The sequence below is a fragment of the Pangasianodon hypophthalmus genome, chromosome 12, assembly GCF_027358585.1.
Source record: "Pangasianodon hypophthalmus isolate fPanHyp1 chromosome 12, fPanHyp1.pri, whole genome shotgun sequence".
In the NCBI taxonomy this organism is placed as follows: domain Eukaryota; kingdom Metazoa; phylum Chordata; class Actinopteri; order Siluriformes; family Pangasiidae; genus Pangasianodon; species Pangasianodon hypophthalmus.
In genome coordinates, this window is record NC_069721.1 from 9,706,659 (window position 1) to 9,723,729 (window position 17,071).

Below are 17,071 nucleotides of genomic sequence, written 5' to 3' on the forward strand. Positions count from 1 at the left end.
GTGTGTGTGTGTGTGTGTGTCTAGCTGCGGGGGATCCAGATGAAGATGAACTGTATGAGAGTGGCATCATAGAGGCGAATTGTATCTACAGGGTGGTGGAAGACAAGCTGGTGCCTTATGAGGAAGCCTGGGCCTCCATTCCCAGTGTGTCTCTGCTCAACTCCAAAGAGGTCAGACCTCTCTGTCTACACAATCTTTGTGTCTGTATGGCTTTACATGGTGCCATTGTTTAGACCTATGACTGTTTCACTGCTTTGTCTCACTGCTTTGTGATTGTTGTGCGTGTGTTTTTGCGTGTGTGTGAGCCAGGCCTTGGTGTTTGATTTTGGCAGCGAGATGTATGTGTGGACAGGGAAGGATGTGGCTCTGAGTGACAGGAAGGTGGCAGTGCAGCTGGGCAAACAGCTCTGGAGCGGAGCCTATGATTACAGCACCTGCAGGGTCAACCCCCTGGACTCCTCCTCAGCCAATAAGGACCTCCCTCAGTGAGTCATCCTTCTACTGGGATTCATGTTGCATTTCAATTACTGACATAACTTCATTCAAATACTTGATTACTACTTATATTTTCACATCCACTAACCACAATCATTATCCTCATGCATGAAGCTCAGTTTATGGAGTCATTGGGACAGAAATATGTATCAAATAGCTTTGGGGATAGCTCACATAATCAGGCTATGGAACGTCTGGAGAACAGATTTGTTTAAAAAGTGTCATTATTTTCCCCATCACTCAGTACTGATGAAGTACTGCCCCCATCTGGTGACTTCAGGTATAGCATTGAGTTATACAGTGAATGGTTAAATGGTTTTCCACCTGCTGTTTCTCTTGTGTGTTTGCAGACATGGTGAGGGCAGGCCAAGCTGGGGTCTGTTCGGAAGGCTTTCAGAGCATAATGAGACAGCTCTTTTCAGGGAGAAGTTTCTAGACTGGGCCGAGCGTAAACCGATCAAAGAGGAGCCAGCAGTGGAGGAGGTGAAGGTGAGAGTTAGTAAGAATTTCACATGCAGTTACACCCCCACACACGTGCAGTGGAACATTGAACTACGGCGTGTGTAGGACTGCGCAGTAATGACTCAAATGATAATCATGAGTACCTTTGCTCAACATTTAAATTGATAAATTTTTAATTTTAAAATTGATCAATTTTTTTTCATTTTTAATAAAAAAAATCTTTCACTGTATTTTCTTACAAAACATGAATAAACACCAATATCTAATACCAATATCTAACAATAGCTAAGTAACTTCATTATCACAGCAAATTATGCTTAATTAATTGAGGAAGTCAAAAAGTGTGGTCAACTTTACAATACAATTACTCATGCAGTTACTTATTAAGTGTGTGTGAAGTGCAGTCTGTGCTTCTTGTTTCTATGTGCAGAGTCCAGTACACCAACACTTCACTGCCACCCAGGAGTCAGACCTGAAGCCATGTGATGTAAAGGCTCTCCTGGATGGAGGAGACAATCCTCTGAAGATGGCCTTAGAGGGTGTAGATGTGCATAGAGGTTACGGATTGGTCAGTTCAGAAGATGGAAGGCAGGCTCAGTTAGCCACTTTGGCAGTAGACGCGTGGCACATTCGTGAGTTCGATGATTTTGAGATCCCGGCTGAGAGCGTGGGTCAGCTGCACGAGGGTGACACGTACGTCATCCGCTGGAAGTACTCCATCACAAGTGTGGGTGAGTGAGACATGATGGATACTGAAGTTCTGTTTCATATCAGAGCATAGACACTTAGAGAATTGCTTAGTAATGTCATCCTGTGTGTGTGTGTCTAAAAGTGGGTAAAAGACAGAAGCCTGGTGAGCTGAGTGCCACAGGGCCTGGCAGAGAGCGCACTGCTTGCTTCTTCTGGCAGGGCCGTCAGTCAAGCGTGAGTGGGCGGGGCACGTCAGCTCTCATGACGGTGGAGCTGGGAAACCAGCGGGGAGCACAAGTACTCGTCACACAGGGCAAAGAGCCACCCTGCTTCCTCCAGCTCTTCAACGGAGGACTAATCATCCACCAAGGCTCCAGAGAGGACAGTGCCAAAAACACAGGTACTGTGCTACACACAGATACCGCTAAAATTTGAATATTATTAATTTAAATTTAAGAATTATATCACCTGAAATTAAATTTCGGTGTTCGCAAAAGAGCAATCTAAAGTATGAGAATTGTTTTTTCATGCTGTAACTCTTGGCTGGGAAGATCCATGGTCTCACTTGTATTGCCAACCACCTACTGTGCTGTAATATCCTGCAGTTTGTGTGCGTGTGTGTGTGTATGTGTGTGTGCGCACATGTGAGGGGTTGTGTGTTCCACAATATTTGCTTGCAAGTTACGGATGTTATTTTGAAAATGAGTCTAAAAATGTGAATTAATGTAGAGACTGAATGATTTTTAGAAATTGATTACATGCCACTTCATTTATATATACCCATATTGCATATACACTTAAGCTTGGAATTTAGTTTCAGATTTTAGATTGCACTTTTGGAAACAATGAAATTCAAATTCCCTGCAAAATTAATTTTCACATTGTATGATACAAATTGATAATAATAAAATTCAAATAAAAATGTTTGCATTTAAATTTAAATTTCTAATGGCATGATTCTAACTCTACATGAACCTTTTTGTGTGTTAAATCCACTTTTTAGTTAATGGAATAGCTATATGTTACATGCAGTACAGTAGAGGTGTACAGTAAGCAATGGCACTAAATAACATTTTATAGCTAAACTTATAAGTCTAATGTCAGGAATTTTGGAGAACAAATCAACATTTCCCATCTCCTATTTGTACTGTGAGTCAACCTGATGTCCACAGACAGAGGCTTGTATTTCCCCAGTGTGTACAGTTTTTGTAATAGCAAAGCACACCACAGGAAATAGCACAGTATAAACAGAGAAATGGGGGAAGAGGCGGGACTGAGATTGGGCAGGTTCTAATTTGCATATCATGTTTATTCATAGTCCATGTCATTTTTTTTTTGTGTGTGTGTGAAATTATAGAGATATTGAAAGGCCATTTTAGTAAACTGCCTGCTCATATATAGTAGAAATATAGTAAATATACACAAAACATATCATACACAACATTAACTTAACATTTAATATTTTTACCAATCTTTAATTCTTTAAAAATACATGTGCAGGGTAAAAAAAAAAAAATTTCCACCAAAATGTTGCTTACAGTCTTGTCAGGATTTCTTATCAGGTACTGATCAGACCATGGAATACCACAGGGACAGTAATAAGTGTGTGTGTGTGTGTCAGGTGGCTGGAGGCTGTTCTGTGTACGTGGGGAGGCAGCAGTGGAGGCGTCTCTTCTGGAGGTGGAGTGCTGCAGTGCTAGCCTGCGCTCTCGCGGCTGTCTCCTCCTCCTGGGCGTACACCAGAGACAGCTGTATCTGTGGCATGGCTGCAAGGCTCAGCCAACAGCCCGCGAGGTGGCCAAGAGGACTGTGGAGCGCCTCACACACACGTGAGCCATCATATGTTACCCTCTCACACACAAGCTTCATATATGAGGGTATTTCAAAAACTTTTATCTGCTTATGTATTCGATTGCAGATGATCCTGAGTCTGTGTTGTGTGTGTGTGTGTGTGTGTGTGTGTGTGGGGTGCAGCTGTCCTCCAGAGCTCGGGTTAAACAACAACACTAATCTGAAAGTGCAGGAGATAGAAGAAGGCACAGAGCCACAGGAGTTCTGGGATGCACTTGGCCAGCAGGACAGGAAAACCTATGACTGTATGCTGCAAGGTACAGTTATCTGACCAAAACTTTCTAATGGAATCTTTTGCAGCCTGGGACTTTATTCCATCCTAGCCCATTTTCCACGTCCAGGGCCATTTTTAAATGTCAGTAACATAGATTTATGCTTTTGATTGAGCCAATTTTTTTTTCCAGAACATCAAATTGCTACAGTCAAGTCATAAAGCAAATCATAATTGTTAAAAAACAGGATTGTATGGAAGTATTTTCTGGGCTAATTTCAAAACTTATTGCAAAATGTATTTGCAATTGCGTTTTCTATCTGTGGACGCATAAATTGTGACAAAATTCAAATGAAAATGCAAATCGCGTATTACCGTTTGCATTTTCGTTTACACGAACGTTCAATGTCTGCCAGTTTTCAAATGGAAAAGCAAAGTCCATTTGCAATTACGTTTCCCATGTCTTACGAGTTATGACCCTGTCATGTTGAAATAGTAATAGCAGTTACCCCGTTTGCTATTTCAATTCCTCAAATGGAATCACAATTCCCTTTGCATTTGTATTTCTGATGCCTTGCACAGAAAGCTGTCAATCAGTGTTTGGGGCGGGAGTATACTATGGGGCGTGTTTGTATTTAGAAGTGACATCAATCACAGTCGACAGCCAAGAAGGAAAATGTGCTGTTGATTGTGTTATAATAGCATTTCAGTTCAACTTCTTCATCTTATCAAATCCTCAATACAGTATTCACCGTTAAATGAAGAATTATTTTACAATTTATGCAAATACATTTTGCAATTAGTTTTGAAAATAGTCTGGAAAATACTGAGTTCTATTGTGTGTATGTGTGTGTGTGTCTAGATCCAGGAAAATACAACTTCACACCTCGTCTTTACCGCCTCAGTGCCAGTTCTGGAACCTTTGAGGGGGAGGAACAACTGAGTCCTTCACGCGTGACAGGCTCTGTGATGGCGATGCCATTCCTGCAGGAGGACCTTTACTCCACGCCTCAACCAGGTTCCCACAGACCACTTATATAACCCACAAATAAGTTGTATTTAATCTGTAATTCAAAATTTTTTGAGAAATTAAAGAGTTTAGGAATTCTCCTGCATGAGGATAACAGAGTTACCACGCTAAGAATTCCAGGTCTGCAGAAACTTACCTATTTTGGAGCAGCAAATAAAAAGGTTCCTGGAACTACAGGCTAGAATTTAAAATGGGCCTTGGTTCCTCTAGTTAATACAGGTCTAAAGTTCCTTAAAAAAGGTTCCTGTGGTAGAAAAACTCATGGATGGATTTGCCGATGTACATTTATGAACCATGTTGGAACTAAGTACATATAAACAGTTCACATAAAATACTATTGTAGTGTAGATTTCATTAAACAGCACTAATGCTGCTGTAGCCACTATCTGATAAGTAGACCTCACACAAATGATCTCCCGTGCCCCTGTGTACAAAGAAAGATCCATGAAGACATAGTTTGCCAACAGAGCCCTGACCTCAGCCCCAATGAACACCTTTGGATGAACTGGATCGCTGACCGCACCCCAGGCCTCCTCGCCCAATATCAGTGCTGACTTCACTAATGCTCTTGTGGCTGAATGAGCAAAATCCCCACAGCCACACTCCAAAATCTCATGGAAGCCATATAGTGCACATGGGATCTCATAATCTGTGTGTGTGTCATTAGAAATGCTGATGCTTGAAAAACCCGAAACATATTAGTCAGTCAGTGGTTCGTCTAACACTAATAACCATTTAATTCATTCTTCCAATATGGAGTACAATTTATATTTCATCACAGTCGTTTGGCTATACTGTACATGTCTGACTTGCACACATTTTAATGCTTAGTGTCCTTGTCTTCTCTTTTTCTTTTACTTTTGCCACCTTACTTTTGAACTTTCTTCCTTCTCTCCCTCTCTTCCTCTGTCTGTAGCCCTGTTCCTGCTGGATAACAGGATGGAGGTGTACCTGTGGCAGGGCCAGCAGCCAAAGGATGCAGAGTGCACGGGTTCTGCTAAGATCCGCTGGGACAACGAAAGGAAGTGCGCCATGGAGACTACCCTGCAGTACTGCAAAGGTCAGAAGTCACAGGCTTCCTGTAAAGGCTCTACTCGATCAGTGCATGCGCCTATCCTGACTATAGATGATTTTTCCATTGCCCAAACAAGAACAATTGAGACTTGGGGATGTAGTTGTAATTCATTTTCCACCAACTTGAGAGAAAACTGGACCTGTAAGTGGTGTAACAGATCATCATTACGGTGCTCAATTAAAACATTGTTAAGTCCACCCTGTAAAAAATAGCATGGATTAATATTCTCTGTTAGAAATGGTCTCCTAATCACTATTAAATGGTCCCTTAAACACCTCAGTCCCTGCATAGTGAATATTGGGAGCACTACACAGAGCACTCTTTTTATCACACGCTACATTACATGGGTTTACTCATCACTCTGCAGCACTATGGAACAATAAACTGTGCTAACTGTAAGTCTAACATGTGACTAGTGAAATTACTTTACAGGACAGTTATTCCACTGCTTACATTTGTAATAAGTCTGAGGAGAAATCAGAACGGATGTCACCATCTTAGCTCTCTATACTCCTTTCTGTGGATGTACTCCAATCAAACCAAACAAATCAGTGCATTATGGGTATTTTGTGGCCACTAGGATACATTGTTTGTACACTACTTATCACACTGAATTAAAGGATTAAATGAGTGCACTGGGCATTCTGGACTATGTTTTCTGGCAGACCCTGAAAACAGTGCACTGTACAGTGAATAGACTTTCAGACGCAGCTTCTTCTTGCATCTGATTGGCTCTTTGCTTAGCCAGCTTATGTTTGTTACAACAAAATTACTGCCAAAAAGACTCGAGAAAACTCACAAAAGATTTTAATAACAAGAAAATTTTATATTGTGACCAAACAGGCTGATTTCAGTTGAGGACATTATGCTGAAACCCCATATGAATAGAAAACAATTGTACACAACTGAACTCTGTGTGTTCATTTTGCTGCTTGTGCCACTTTATGAGAAATGAAAAATTTGTGATGTAGAAGCAGATATGATTCTGCTTCTTTGTGTATGGTGTAGAACATTATCTGACACAGTATACATACTGTAACCAATCAGCAGTGAACAGTGTGGCTTGCCCCGTCCCTGAGTACCGTTAGTTCCTGCTGGTAATTTTGAGCAGGTGCCAGAAACCATATAACCTTTGATACTGAACTAGTAGCAAATGTGAAAATCGTAGTTTCAGTTTTCTGGTGCCGAACGTTCCAGTGGAAAAAGACGGTATGTTACTGTGCTCTGCTTTGATAGAGTATGACTGAGTATAGAGTATGACAGAGTATCTGTGTGTACGTTTTCAGCAAAGAACTCCAGGCGACCCCCGTCGGCCTATCTAATCTTGGCTGGAGCTGAGCCCCTCACGTTCACTAACATCTTTCCATACTGGGAGAAAGATTCCAGCATCAGAGTGCAGGTACACACACCATCACACACAGCCCAGAGTGACCACACACCTGTACTGTAACTGCAACACTGCAAAACGATGTATATTTCTTTAATTTCCTTTCCATTTCTCAGTTTAGTTGTTCATGTAAGTATGCCTGTGTGTATGCTTGTGTGTGCTGATTCAGGGTATGAGGAATAAGGTGATCCTGGTAGAGGATGCTCTGTCCAAGCTGAGTAAGAATCAGTACTCTCTGGAGGAGCTGACCACCAGACCACTGCCTGAGGGAGTGGACCCTCTGCACCTTGAGCTCTACCTGTCTGACGAAGACTTCCAGGTACACAACTAGCTCTTCTGCATCTGCACTCACCTCAGCAGATTTTTTTTGCCAGCTAGCCATAGGGATGGCTCACTCAGTTTCAGTTCGGTGGCCATGTGAAATGTTCCAGGCTTTAAAAAAAATCCACTTTCAGTTAAATATTCCAACCGAGTTTGGATCTAGGATGAAAATATATATTCTATTATTTCATGAAGGTTAGTATTTTAAAACTGAAAGCTAAAATTAAAATGCATGTGTGTTTTCTGGCTGCTAATGTATGTTTATTTGTTGCAGGTGGCTCTGGAGATGACACGAGAAGAATTCAGTGCTCTCCCCAACTGGAAACAGCTCAACCTAAAGAAGAGCAAAGGCCTCTTTTAGATTTGTAATGGAGTATTCTCAAAAGGAAGGACTGATCCTTTTGTGTGTTTATGTGGGAAACCAGTCCATGTATAGTACCAAATGTACAGTGTGAACTTTTTTAAACAATGAACTGACCTGGCAATTTTGTAGAGAACTTTTCTAAATGCCAATCATTGTAGCAAACTAGCTTTATACATGAGTTGAATGGACTTTCTATATACTCTAAAAATGCAAAAGTATACCAGTTGGGGATATTATGTCACTTATATCAACTTATGTTTGACTAATTACGTACAAGCTTGAATTTTTTATGGGTAATACAGGTCTTTGTTTTAAGGAAATGGTGGTTTTTTTAAAGGCTAGCTTCCTAAAACTCCTAACTCCCTAGTGTAAAGCATGTTTGCTCTTATTAGTCGTTAGCAAAATGAACTACTTTCAAAGCCATATAGATATGCACATTCTACAGTGTTATATGTGGAGTTTGGGCTCTAATACTGTGGCTTTCCAGTATATTCTACCTACATTAATGCAAATAACTGTTAATAACTTTTTTGTAATTGAATATAATGTGGACTTTATGAAATTATACACAGTGTGTGCTTTGTGTGTTTACTAAAATTTGACCGTTTCTGCTTTAACCACTAGGTGCCAGGCTTGCTCATATTCAAGAGACCACTCGGTCATTAAAGCCAACAGTTTACAGAACTGCGTAGGAGTAACCATATGTTACAGCATCCTAAAGGCTTGCTTTTTGTTTAGTGTAAATCTATAATATTAATGCGTTATGAATGAATGAGTTACTGTAGCTAACCTTGCTTCAACTGTGTAAAAACAGTTAATAGTCATCTGTATCTGATCTGTGTAAGTGGGGTGCACAAAAATGTTTTTTTTTTTTTTTTTTTCAGATGACAAGGTTTTCTGTCAGTTTGTAGTTCAAGCCATGATAAAGAGATCATCTGCCCACAGTGGTGGCTTTTGGTCAACATGAGTAGTTATGGGAAGCTATAAGAGCTATAAGTACATGTTTATTTCTATGATAATAACACACTCACACATGAAGGCTAGGGTTACCTATCAATGCTCAGACATAATCCTACCATAAAGGTTTCCCAGAGTCAATCGGACTGTAATCTGGTACAAGAGACTCATTGTTGCATGGAAAGACGTCGTTAGGGAAGTCTGGGAAACTGAATTGCGATTAGAGTGTGATTGCCTGTAGAGAGATGGGCGAGGCTGTAATGAATGCTGTAGTGTGAGGGAGAATGGGGATAACAGGAGGCAAAGTGAGTAGGTGCGGAATAATCGGATAACACAATGATACAAAGTGTGAAGGTGATCCAACAGGGGGGATTTACTGATTTTCTGTCATCTCTTCCTCTCCCTGTCCTGCCCTTCACATGCTTCCATTCATCATCTTTAATCAAAGCTGTGCATTATCTGTTTTTCTCAGATTATTTGATTCACTGTGCACATCTGCTCAGCAGCTGGGTCTCCCAGGAGAACCTACTGGAACCTACTTGTAAATGCTTTGATTTTGTCCTTTCATATGTAACACACTCTCTTTCTCTCTTTCTCCACACACACACACACACACACACATATACAAAGGTGAATCCATCGCTGCAGCAGATGGGCACGAGACTACCTTGGCTTGTAAAATAACAGGCTGCAAGATTAACACTGGCATTAATTTATTTATTTCACAACTTTATAGAATCCCATTCAGGGAGATTGACTCAGTAGTGTACTCACAGGAGTAACACAATTGGACATAAGAGACTCTTTAATGCTGGCAATTTTGAACCTGACAGCATCAGCAGCAGATTACAGTGTCTAAAGCCTGCTCTTATTATTATATTGATAACAGACTGTCTTGAATGTAACAACCCTGTTTTGAAGTTATTATTGAACCAGGTTCTTATACAAAGAATGAAATCCTTATCCATCATAAGCTATTAGGACCATTTTTTGTACCTGTAGTTTGAGTGGCATTAATAGCTTTTTGCTTGACAGTGAACGTCAAGGCTAAACATGACAACAAAAGAAAGAGCACTCTGTTCCAGCAAATCTGCGTCAAGCAGTGTGCATTTAGAAAAAAAAAAAAAATGATGCCATATTTTCATCATCTGTAATAGAACTGTGCTGTGCAGCCGTTGAATAAGTCGACTCAGTCATCATTTCCAAGGCTAAACAAAAGTTGGAAATCCTTGAAGCTTTAATCAGAAGAAGAGAAATGGCTGCAGGTATGTGTTCAATTGGGAAGGACAATCAGTTATTAAAAAGCACAGAATTACAGTGAATCAGAGCTGCAGCAGCCTTGAGACTGGAGGGTGCATATGTGTGTGTGTGTGTAGGAGAGAGGGAGTGTTTTTGAGCACATTAGCAGGATAAAAAGAGAAAACATACCTCATGAGTGATGATGATGATGATGATTATTATTATTATTATTATTATTACCCTATCTTTGACTACTCATAAGAGTTCCACACAAGGACATAAGAACCTCTCTCATAATGATCTGCTTATGGATATGACAATACCAGCAGGAGATTGCAGTATCTGAAGGCTGCATGAGTAGGGCTGACTAATATTGCAGGGACAAGAGCAGTGGTGCAGCGGAGGAGGTGGATTGCACACATGAACAAAAGCAGCATAAGTTCAGCTGGGATTAAAGTCATCATCTTTTTCAGTTCATGGGTCATAACGAGAGCCTCAAACATTGTCCAACCAACATCCATGATCTCACATAATCCATGCTCCTATTCAGTATATTCTCCTAATTACAGATCCATGGACAGTGAACCTCTATAGAGGATGGGAGAGTTGACGTCTCTGGTGTTTGTCTGAGTTCTGTGTTTCTTGGTCCGTGGATTAGAGATGCCGGGTGAAAGGATGCCTCTGTTTATGCTTTGTCAGAACTGCTTTTGAGAGCTGTCAGAAATGGGAAATGGGATGTTGATGGTTTTTCAGAACAGTAGGAAGTTTTTAGCTGTAACTGAGCTATGTTAAACATTATGCTTCTGTGATGTAGCTGGCCACACTACAATCTGAATAACAGTGAAAACTCATGAAGCTACACCCACAGTTGATGTCACATCTTCTGATAATATCAGATAATAATCAAAAGCTAGCTGTCCATAACACTGATTCAATAATAAACAGCTCCTGTGCATTGAATTCACCAACCAATATTAACGTCATAACTTAAGGGATTTAAAATATACCTGAGAGTTAAGAAACTTAATTATGAACTATATTAACGCTACTCGCTATTTACACGGCACTCGATTTTAAAGGAATGTGTCATGAAGCAGACAGATGGATGTAAGGGCAGGTTTTGTGGTTTTACTACAATCTTTGTAGCAGACAAGCCAAAGGGTTAAGAAATACTAAAAAATGTGAAACAGGCTACCTGGCACACACACATCAACTAGACAAGACTAAATCACCAAACGTGAAGCAGGATTTGGTCAAAACAATAATGCTTGTAATGGAAACAGATGCAAAGCACAGTCACAAAGTTACACTGAGAGTCTGGGTTATTCAAAGGGAGTAGTGTGATTGTAAACAAGTGAGCTGTAGACATAAAGGTTAGGTTAAAAAAATGACCTTTCACAGCAGAGTACTGTAATTAATATTCACAGCATTGTTACTATAATATCTGTTTACAGTAAAATCACATTGTAGTGCATTTACAAGGAAAACTACCCATTGAGACCAGTATAATAGTGTAAAAATCACTGCTGCAGTTATACTGCTGTTTTCACTTTTTAATTTTAAAGCCTAACATTCATAATAAAGACATGTGAAAGACCCAAATGAATTTGAAAAAAAAAAATTAAAAAAAAATTATTAAAGCAATCATTTCAGTCCAAATAAGAACCAACATAAGATATCAAATTACACAATAAAAACTACCTATTACTAAAACATTACACAATAGTAAACTGCTAAAATAACAATTTTAGATAGTGCCAGAATCAATGAGACTCAGTCTTGGACATGACAGGAAAAAAAAACAAGAAGAAAGTAAGTTATATACAATATGACGCTAGGAAAAGGTTAGCTACCTAGCTATTGTTTGTTTGTTGACAGTGAAGTGTCCAGATGCTTAGTGTCCTAGGGTGCTCTCATGGCTGTGTTACGATCTGGCTCTCAAATCCTCTTCTCTCTCTCTCTCTCTCTCACTCACTCTCACTGTGTGTGTGTGTGTGTGTGTCGAGCTGTATTTGACTCCTGCTGCCTAAGACACACTTCTACTACTGAGGCACGTCTCACCCTTTGGACCTGCCTGATTCATCCGGATGCTCTGCTCCTGCCTTGAGCTTCTGCACGTGTGATTCGCTTTCTCCTGTTGTGGACGGTCCCACACAGACCTGCTAGAGATTTGCACTCACCATAAAATTTATTTCCAAGTCTCCCCCTTTCTTCAGTAGATAATCTCGTCTGGATGCTGTAGACTTTTACCTTCCAAGAACTCCTGCTGTGATCATAAAAACTATCCTGTTGTTCATCCCAGTACTTTTATTCACAATCTGCAAATACTGAACATCCTTTCAACAAACTTACTACTGTTCTCTTTTCAATCGAATTCCTCTCAAGGTACAGTATCTTGAAGTAGGAATCTAAATGTACATCGAGATTTGTGTAAAGCTACTTTGTGACAAAGTTTATTGTTAAAAGTGCTGTACAAATAAAGCTGAACTGAATAGGCTAACATTACCTAGCAGTGCCTAGCTTGACCTCCAGTTCAAGCTTGTTACACTTACTCCGCCTTGGTAAAAGGATGACAAAATAATGGAAGAAATGAAAAACAGAAAAATGAACCAGACAAGGTTCCTTTGCTGCTTCAGGTAAATGCTTTTGGCACCTAGTTTTACAGTAAAGTTAATGACACTGTATGTTTTATTACAATATAGTAACAGTAGAATCTGCCAAGACTCTAAATATGTTCCCGCAATATCATATGCGCTGCTGCACAGTACTGAAAATTACACTTACAGCTTTGTACCGGTTTAAACACAATCTTTTGTTGAAGTAGTCAATACAAATGTATTTTATTGAAGAAATTTCAGAAATTCTTTACATTGTGTCCACATCACTACCTAGTATAGCTGAACCAATAGCTTCACTACTTTTAATGAGGCTCCTGCCCAACACCTCAGCCAGCCTCCATAAAACACATTGATATCATCACAGCAGCTGGTGATGGGATTAACAGTAGTTGAAGCTGCAGCCAATCCCTTATTACAGCATAGGTTTGGAGACCATCTTTTCCAAATTCTTTTCCATCTCCTTCCCTGTCTTTAGTGCTCTCCATGTCTCTCTGAAAGCTGCCGAAGCCTGTTCATAAGATAGTCTAAACCAGCCTTTCGAGGGAGACGAGCTGGAGACAGAAGACAGCAGAAGTCTGAGAGACAGTCGAAGGTCAAATCTTTGGATTAAGCTGCATCACTGCTACACCAATTAGTCTAAAGTGTTGCAAGCCAGGCCCCCAAAGGCAAAATACTCCAGCACTCTCAGGCCTTCCAGCTCCTGTCTTCTGTGTCTGTCCTTTTCTTTCCTTCTGTCTCTCTCTCACGCCCTCTCTCACCACTGCTGTTCCTGGCGGTACATTTGTATTGAGCGTGACATTAAGCCCATGCTTCTGACAGGAATAGGAGATGACTGATTGATTTCCAGAGCACACAGATGGATGCACACTCTCATTTCTTCCTGTTTATTTTGGCTCACCTTCTTCCTCACCCTCCTGCTGTGTTTAGTATCGTTTTCACCTGGGCTTTACCTGTCCGGCATGCACATCACTATATTCCTTGTCATCTTCGCTGCATGATGCAGACGCTGTATTGATTGAGAGCCATGGCACAGAGAGCAGGAATGTGTTCTCTCCAGTCAAACACTAATATTCACCTCATACTTATCCTGCATTTTGGACAGCTTTTTGACAGTACTGTGTGTCTGTCTCTCTGAGTCAACGTTTCTTTCCAGTAATGTGATTGAGTTATTTTTGTCCACTGCAGGAGAAATAATTCAAATGTGCAATCCACTCTACATTCTCACTCTGCATGTGCCAGCTATTGAAAAATAAAAAAAAAAACACTTTAAATACATTTTCATAATTAGCTTCTTGTTGTGAAATTACCACCATCTGCAAATGACTGTAGTTCTTTTCAGCTAAGATTTTTTTTCTGCCATTTTCTTTGGGCTGCACTGTATTTGGTAGAGGTGATGACGAGCCTAACAAACTACCAATCAGAAATAGCCATCTGCATCTTCAGCCCCTCTTTACCCCAACTACAGGAAATACAGTGACTGCTTTCCTGCTCACTTGATCTTCTGAGCATGAGCAAAACTGCATCTAGTCACAAATTCTAAAATATACACTATTTTAGTGTAGTAGTTTATGTGTGGTGAGAAATTCTACTTTTTTATAATGAAAGGAATGATAATGAACAGCTCATGAGATATCGATAATCGACCTCCTCCATTACCTCCTGTTGTTTCATCCTAATCCCTGATGAGGCTGCTGTCTCACTGCCTTGTTCACAAACATGAACAGCATATCATTGCCTGACTGCCCACATACAATCTCTGACTAAATTTGCCAAGCGGAAAGCACTCTGGACACCTCCATCTCCTCCACCTTCCTGTTCTTGGAGAGTGTAATAGACACTTCAGGCAGCTAATTGCAGGGATTTGGCAGGACTCTACTGGGATTATGGCTGAGGGAAAGAGATCTTGACAATAGACTGGGTCAGTGTGATTGCACTGCAGAGGAGATGTGCAGAGATGGGGTTGCAGGGGGATTTTTGTTGAGGTCTGCTGGGTCTGATACTGCAATGCTGAAGCAGATGTTATTAGCACTTTGTCTTAGCAACTGCTTAACGAAGTGTGTAGTCTTGACAAAGTGGAACTAATGCTTTTAAAGCTTTTGTATAGCTCACTTTTCTTGGTCTAATACTCTAATAATCTTTTTTTGTTCTCATGTCTATTTTTTTTCTTCTTTCGTTCATTCCAGCACACACATAATCTTAGTAAAGGATGGTATATATCTGTGATATAGCAAATTCACCATTACAAGCATAACTAGTCCCTTGATTTCAGCCTTGGCAGGAGGCACTGTATTCAATATGATACAGCTGTGTGTGTTGTGGCAGATGTTCTCATGAAATGGAAGCTTGCTCCGATCCTAAGAGATATCCCACAGGAGTCATGGTGAGCTTGCATGGACTAGCTGCCTATCCCAGGATGAGGAAAGAGCCTAGATTGCTGTACGCAACCCCTTATTACCATGATTACATTTTCTGCAGGTGCTCATGCAAATGTGAAGATGTTTTCACATGCTTTATGTGTTTGTTAAACATGGACCAAGTCATTAAGCTGGGCTATTTGCATTTTGCAGCAATTGTAGCAAATATTCTGCCAGGGTGCATGCCTGGTGCAAAGCCATAATGATCCAGAAGCAGCTTGCAGCAGGACTTTTATAGAACCCTAAGATAAAGTTGTTTTATATGTGTGTATATACAGTCAGGTCCATAAATATTGGGACAGTGACACAGTTTTGGTAATTTTGCCTCTGTACACCACCACAGTGGATTTGAAATGAAGCAGTCAAGATGTGACTGAAGCGTAGACTTTCAGCTTTAATTCAAGGGGTTTAACAAAAATATTGCATTAACCGTTTAGGAATTACAGCCATTTTTTACAGAGTTCCTCCATTTTCACAGGCTCAAAAGTAATGGGACAATTGACTGATAAGCAGTTTCATGGCCAGCTGTGGCCTGTTTCCTCGTTATATCATGATAAATTAAGGAGATAAAAGGTCTGGAGCTGATTCCAAGTGTTGAATTTGCATTTGGTAGCTGTTCATGGGAACTCTCAATATGCCGTCTAAAGAGCTGTTGATGCAAGTGAAGGAGGCCATCATTAGGCTGAAAAACCAAAACAGACCTATCAGAGAGATAGCAGAAACTTTAGGAGGGCCAAATCAACAATTTGGTACATTCTTAAAAAGAAGGAATGCACTGGCGAGCTCAGCAACACCAAAAGGCCTGGGAGACCACAGAAAACAACTAAAGTGGATGATTGCAGAATTCTTTTCTTATTGAAGAACAACCCCTTCACAACATCTAGCCAAGTCAGGAACACTCTGGAGGAGGTAGGCCTATCATTGTCAAAGTCTACAATCAAGAGCCACCTTCATTAATGTAAATACAGACGGTTTACCTCAAGATGCAAACCGCTGGTAACACTCAAGAACACAAAGGCCAGATTAGACTTTGCTAAAAAACCTCTAAAAAAAGCCTGACCAGTTCTGATGCAAGATTAACTTGTACCAGAATGATGGGAAGAGAAAAGTATGGAGAAGTTAAGGAAGGGCTCATGATCCAAAGCATACCACATCATCCGTCAAACATGTGGAGGCAGTGTTATGGCATGGGCATGTTTGGCAGCCAATGGAACTGGGTCACTGGGGTTTATTGATAATGTGACTGTTGATAGAAGTAGCAGGATGAATTCTGAAGTGTACAGAGCTATACTTTCTGCTCAGATTCAGTCAAATGCTGCAAAACTGATAGGACAGCGCTTCACAGTACAGATGGATAACAACCCAAAACATACTGTGAAAGCAGCCCAAGAGCTTGGAAATTAAATGTTCTTAAATGGCCGAGTCAGTCACCTGACCTCAACCCAACTGAGCTGCTTTTCACTTACTGAAGACAAATCTGAAGGCAGAATGACCCACAAACAAGCAGCAACTGAAGATGGCTGCAGTAAAGACCTGGCAAATCATCTCAAGGGAGGAAACTCAGCATTTGGTGATGTCCATGGGGTCCAGACTTCAGGTAGTCATTGACTGCACAGTGCACATGTACAGAGGCAAAATTACCAAAACTGTGTCACTGTCCCAAAATTTATGGACCTGACTGTATATGTATGAACTAGGTCCCTATCTGCTCTGTTTTACTTTCTGAGTATGTCAAAAAAGCATACAATTTTGTGTGTGACTTGGTGGATTATTTACAGTTTGAATATAAAATGGGAAAATCTTGTAGCTGATATTGCTGAACACACAACTGCTGCTTTATTCAGCATTCAGGTTGGGGGGCATGAGTTAGTTTCCATCCAGCTTTCTGTGGGAATCTGCAGTGAAGTGCTGTACTGCAAAGATGCTGTAGCAGCAGAATCAATGAAGCGTACCTCAC

The 17,071-nt window shown here is 40.5% G+C and overlaps 1 protein-coding gene across 3 annotated transcripts in view; it reads left to right on the plus strand.

The window, feature by feature from the left end:
- Positions 1 to 8,453, plus strand: part of svild (supervillin d) — a 54,068-nt gene extending 45,615 nt beyond the window's left edge. For all 3 annotated transcript variants that reach the window (XM_026914984.3, XM_026914985.3, XM_053238680.1), the window contains exons 17-28: positions 25 to 170; positions 310 to 485; positions 846 to 984; positions 1,388 to 1,688; positions 1,790 to 2,047; positions 3,269 to 3,476; positions 3,622 to 3,755; positions 4,572 to 4,727; positions 5,656 to 5,799; positions 7,101 to 7,213; positions 7,371 to 7,520; positions 7,797 to 8,453. In XM_026914984.3, coding sequence (XP_026770785.3) covers positions 25 to 170; positions 310 to 485; positions 846 to 984; positions 1,388 to 1,688; positions 1,790 to 2,047; positions 3,269 to 3,476; positions 3,622 to 3,755; positions 4,572 to 4,727; positions 5,656 to 5,799; positions 7,101 to 7,213; positions 7,371 to 7,520; positions 7,797 to 7,883 — 2,012 coding nt within the window. In that variant the 3' untranslated portion in view covers positions 7,884 to 8,453. The remainder of the gene's footprint in view (positions 1 to 24; positions 171 to 309; positions 486 to 845; positions 985 to 1,387; positions 1,689 to 1,789; positions 2,048 to 3,268; positions 3,477 to 3,621; positions 3,756 to 4,571; positions 4,728 to 5,655; positions 5,800 to 7,100; positions 7,214 to 7,370; positions 7,521 to 7,796) is intronic.
- The last annotated feature ends 8,618 nt before the right edge of the window (positions 8,454 to 17,071 follow it).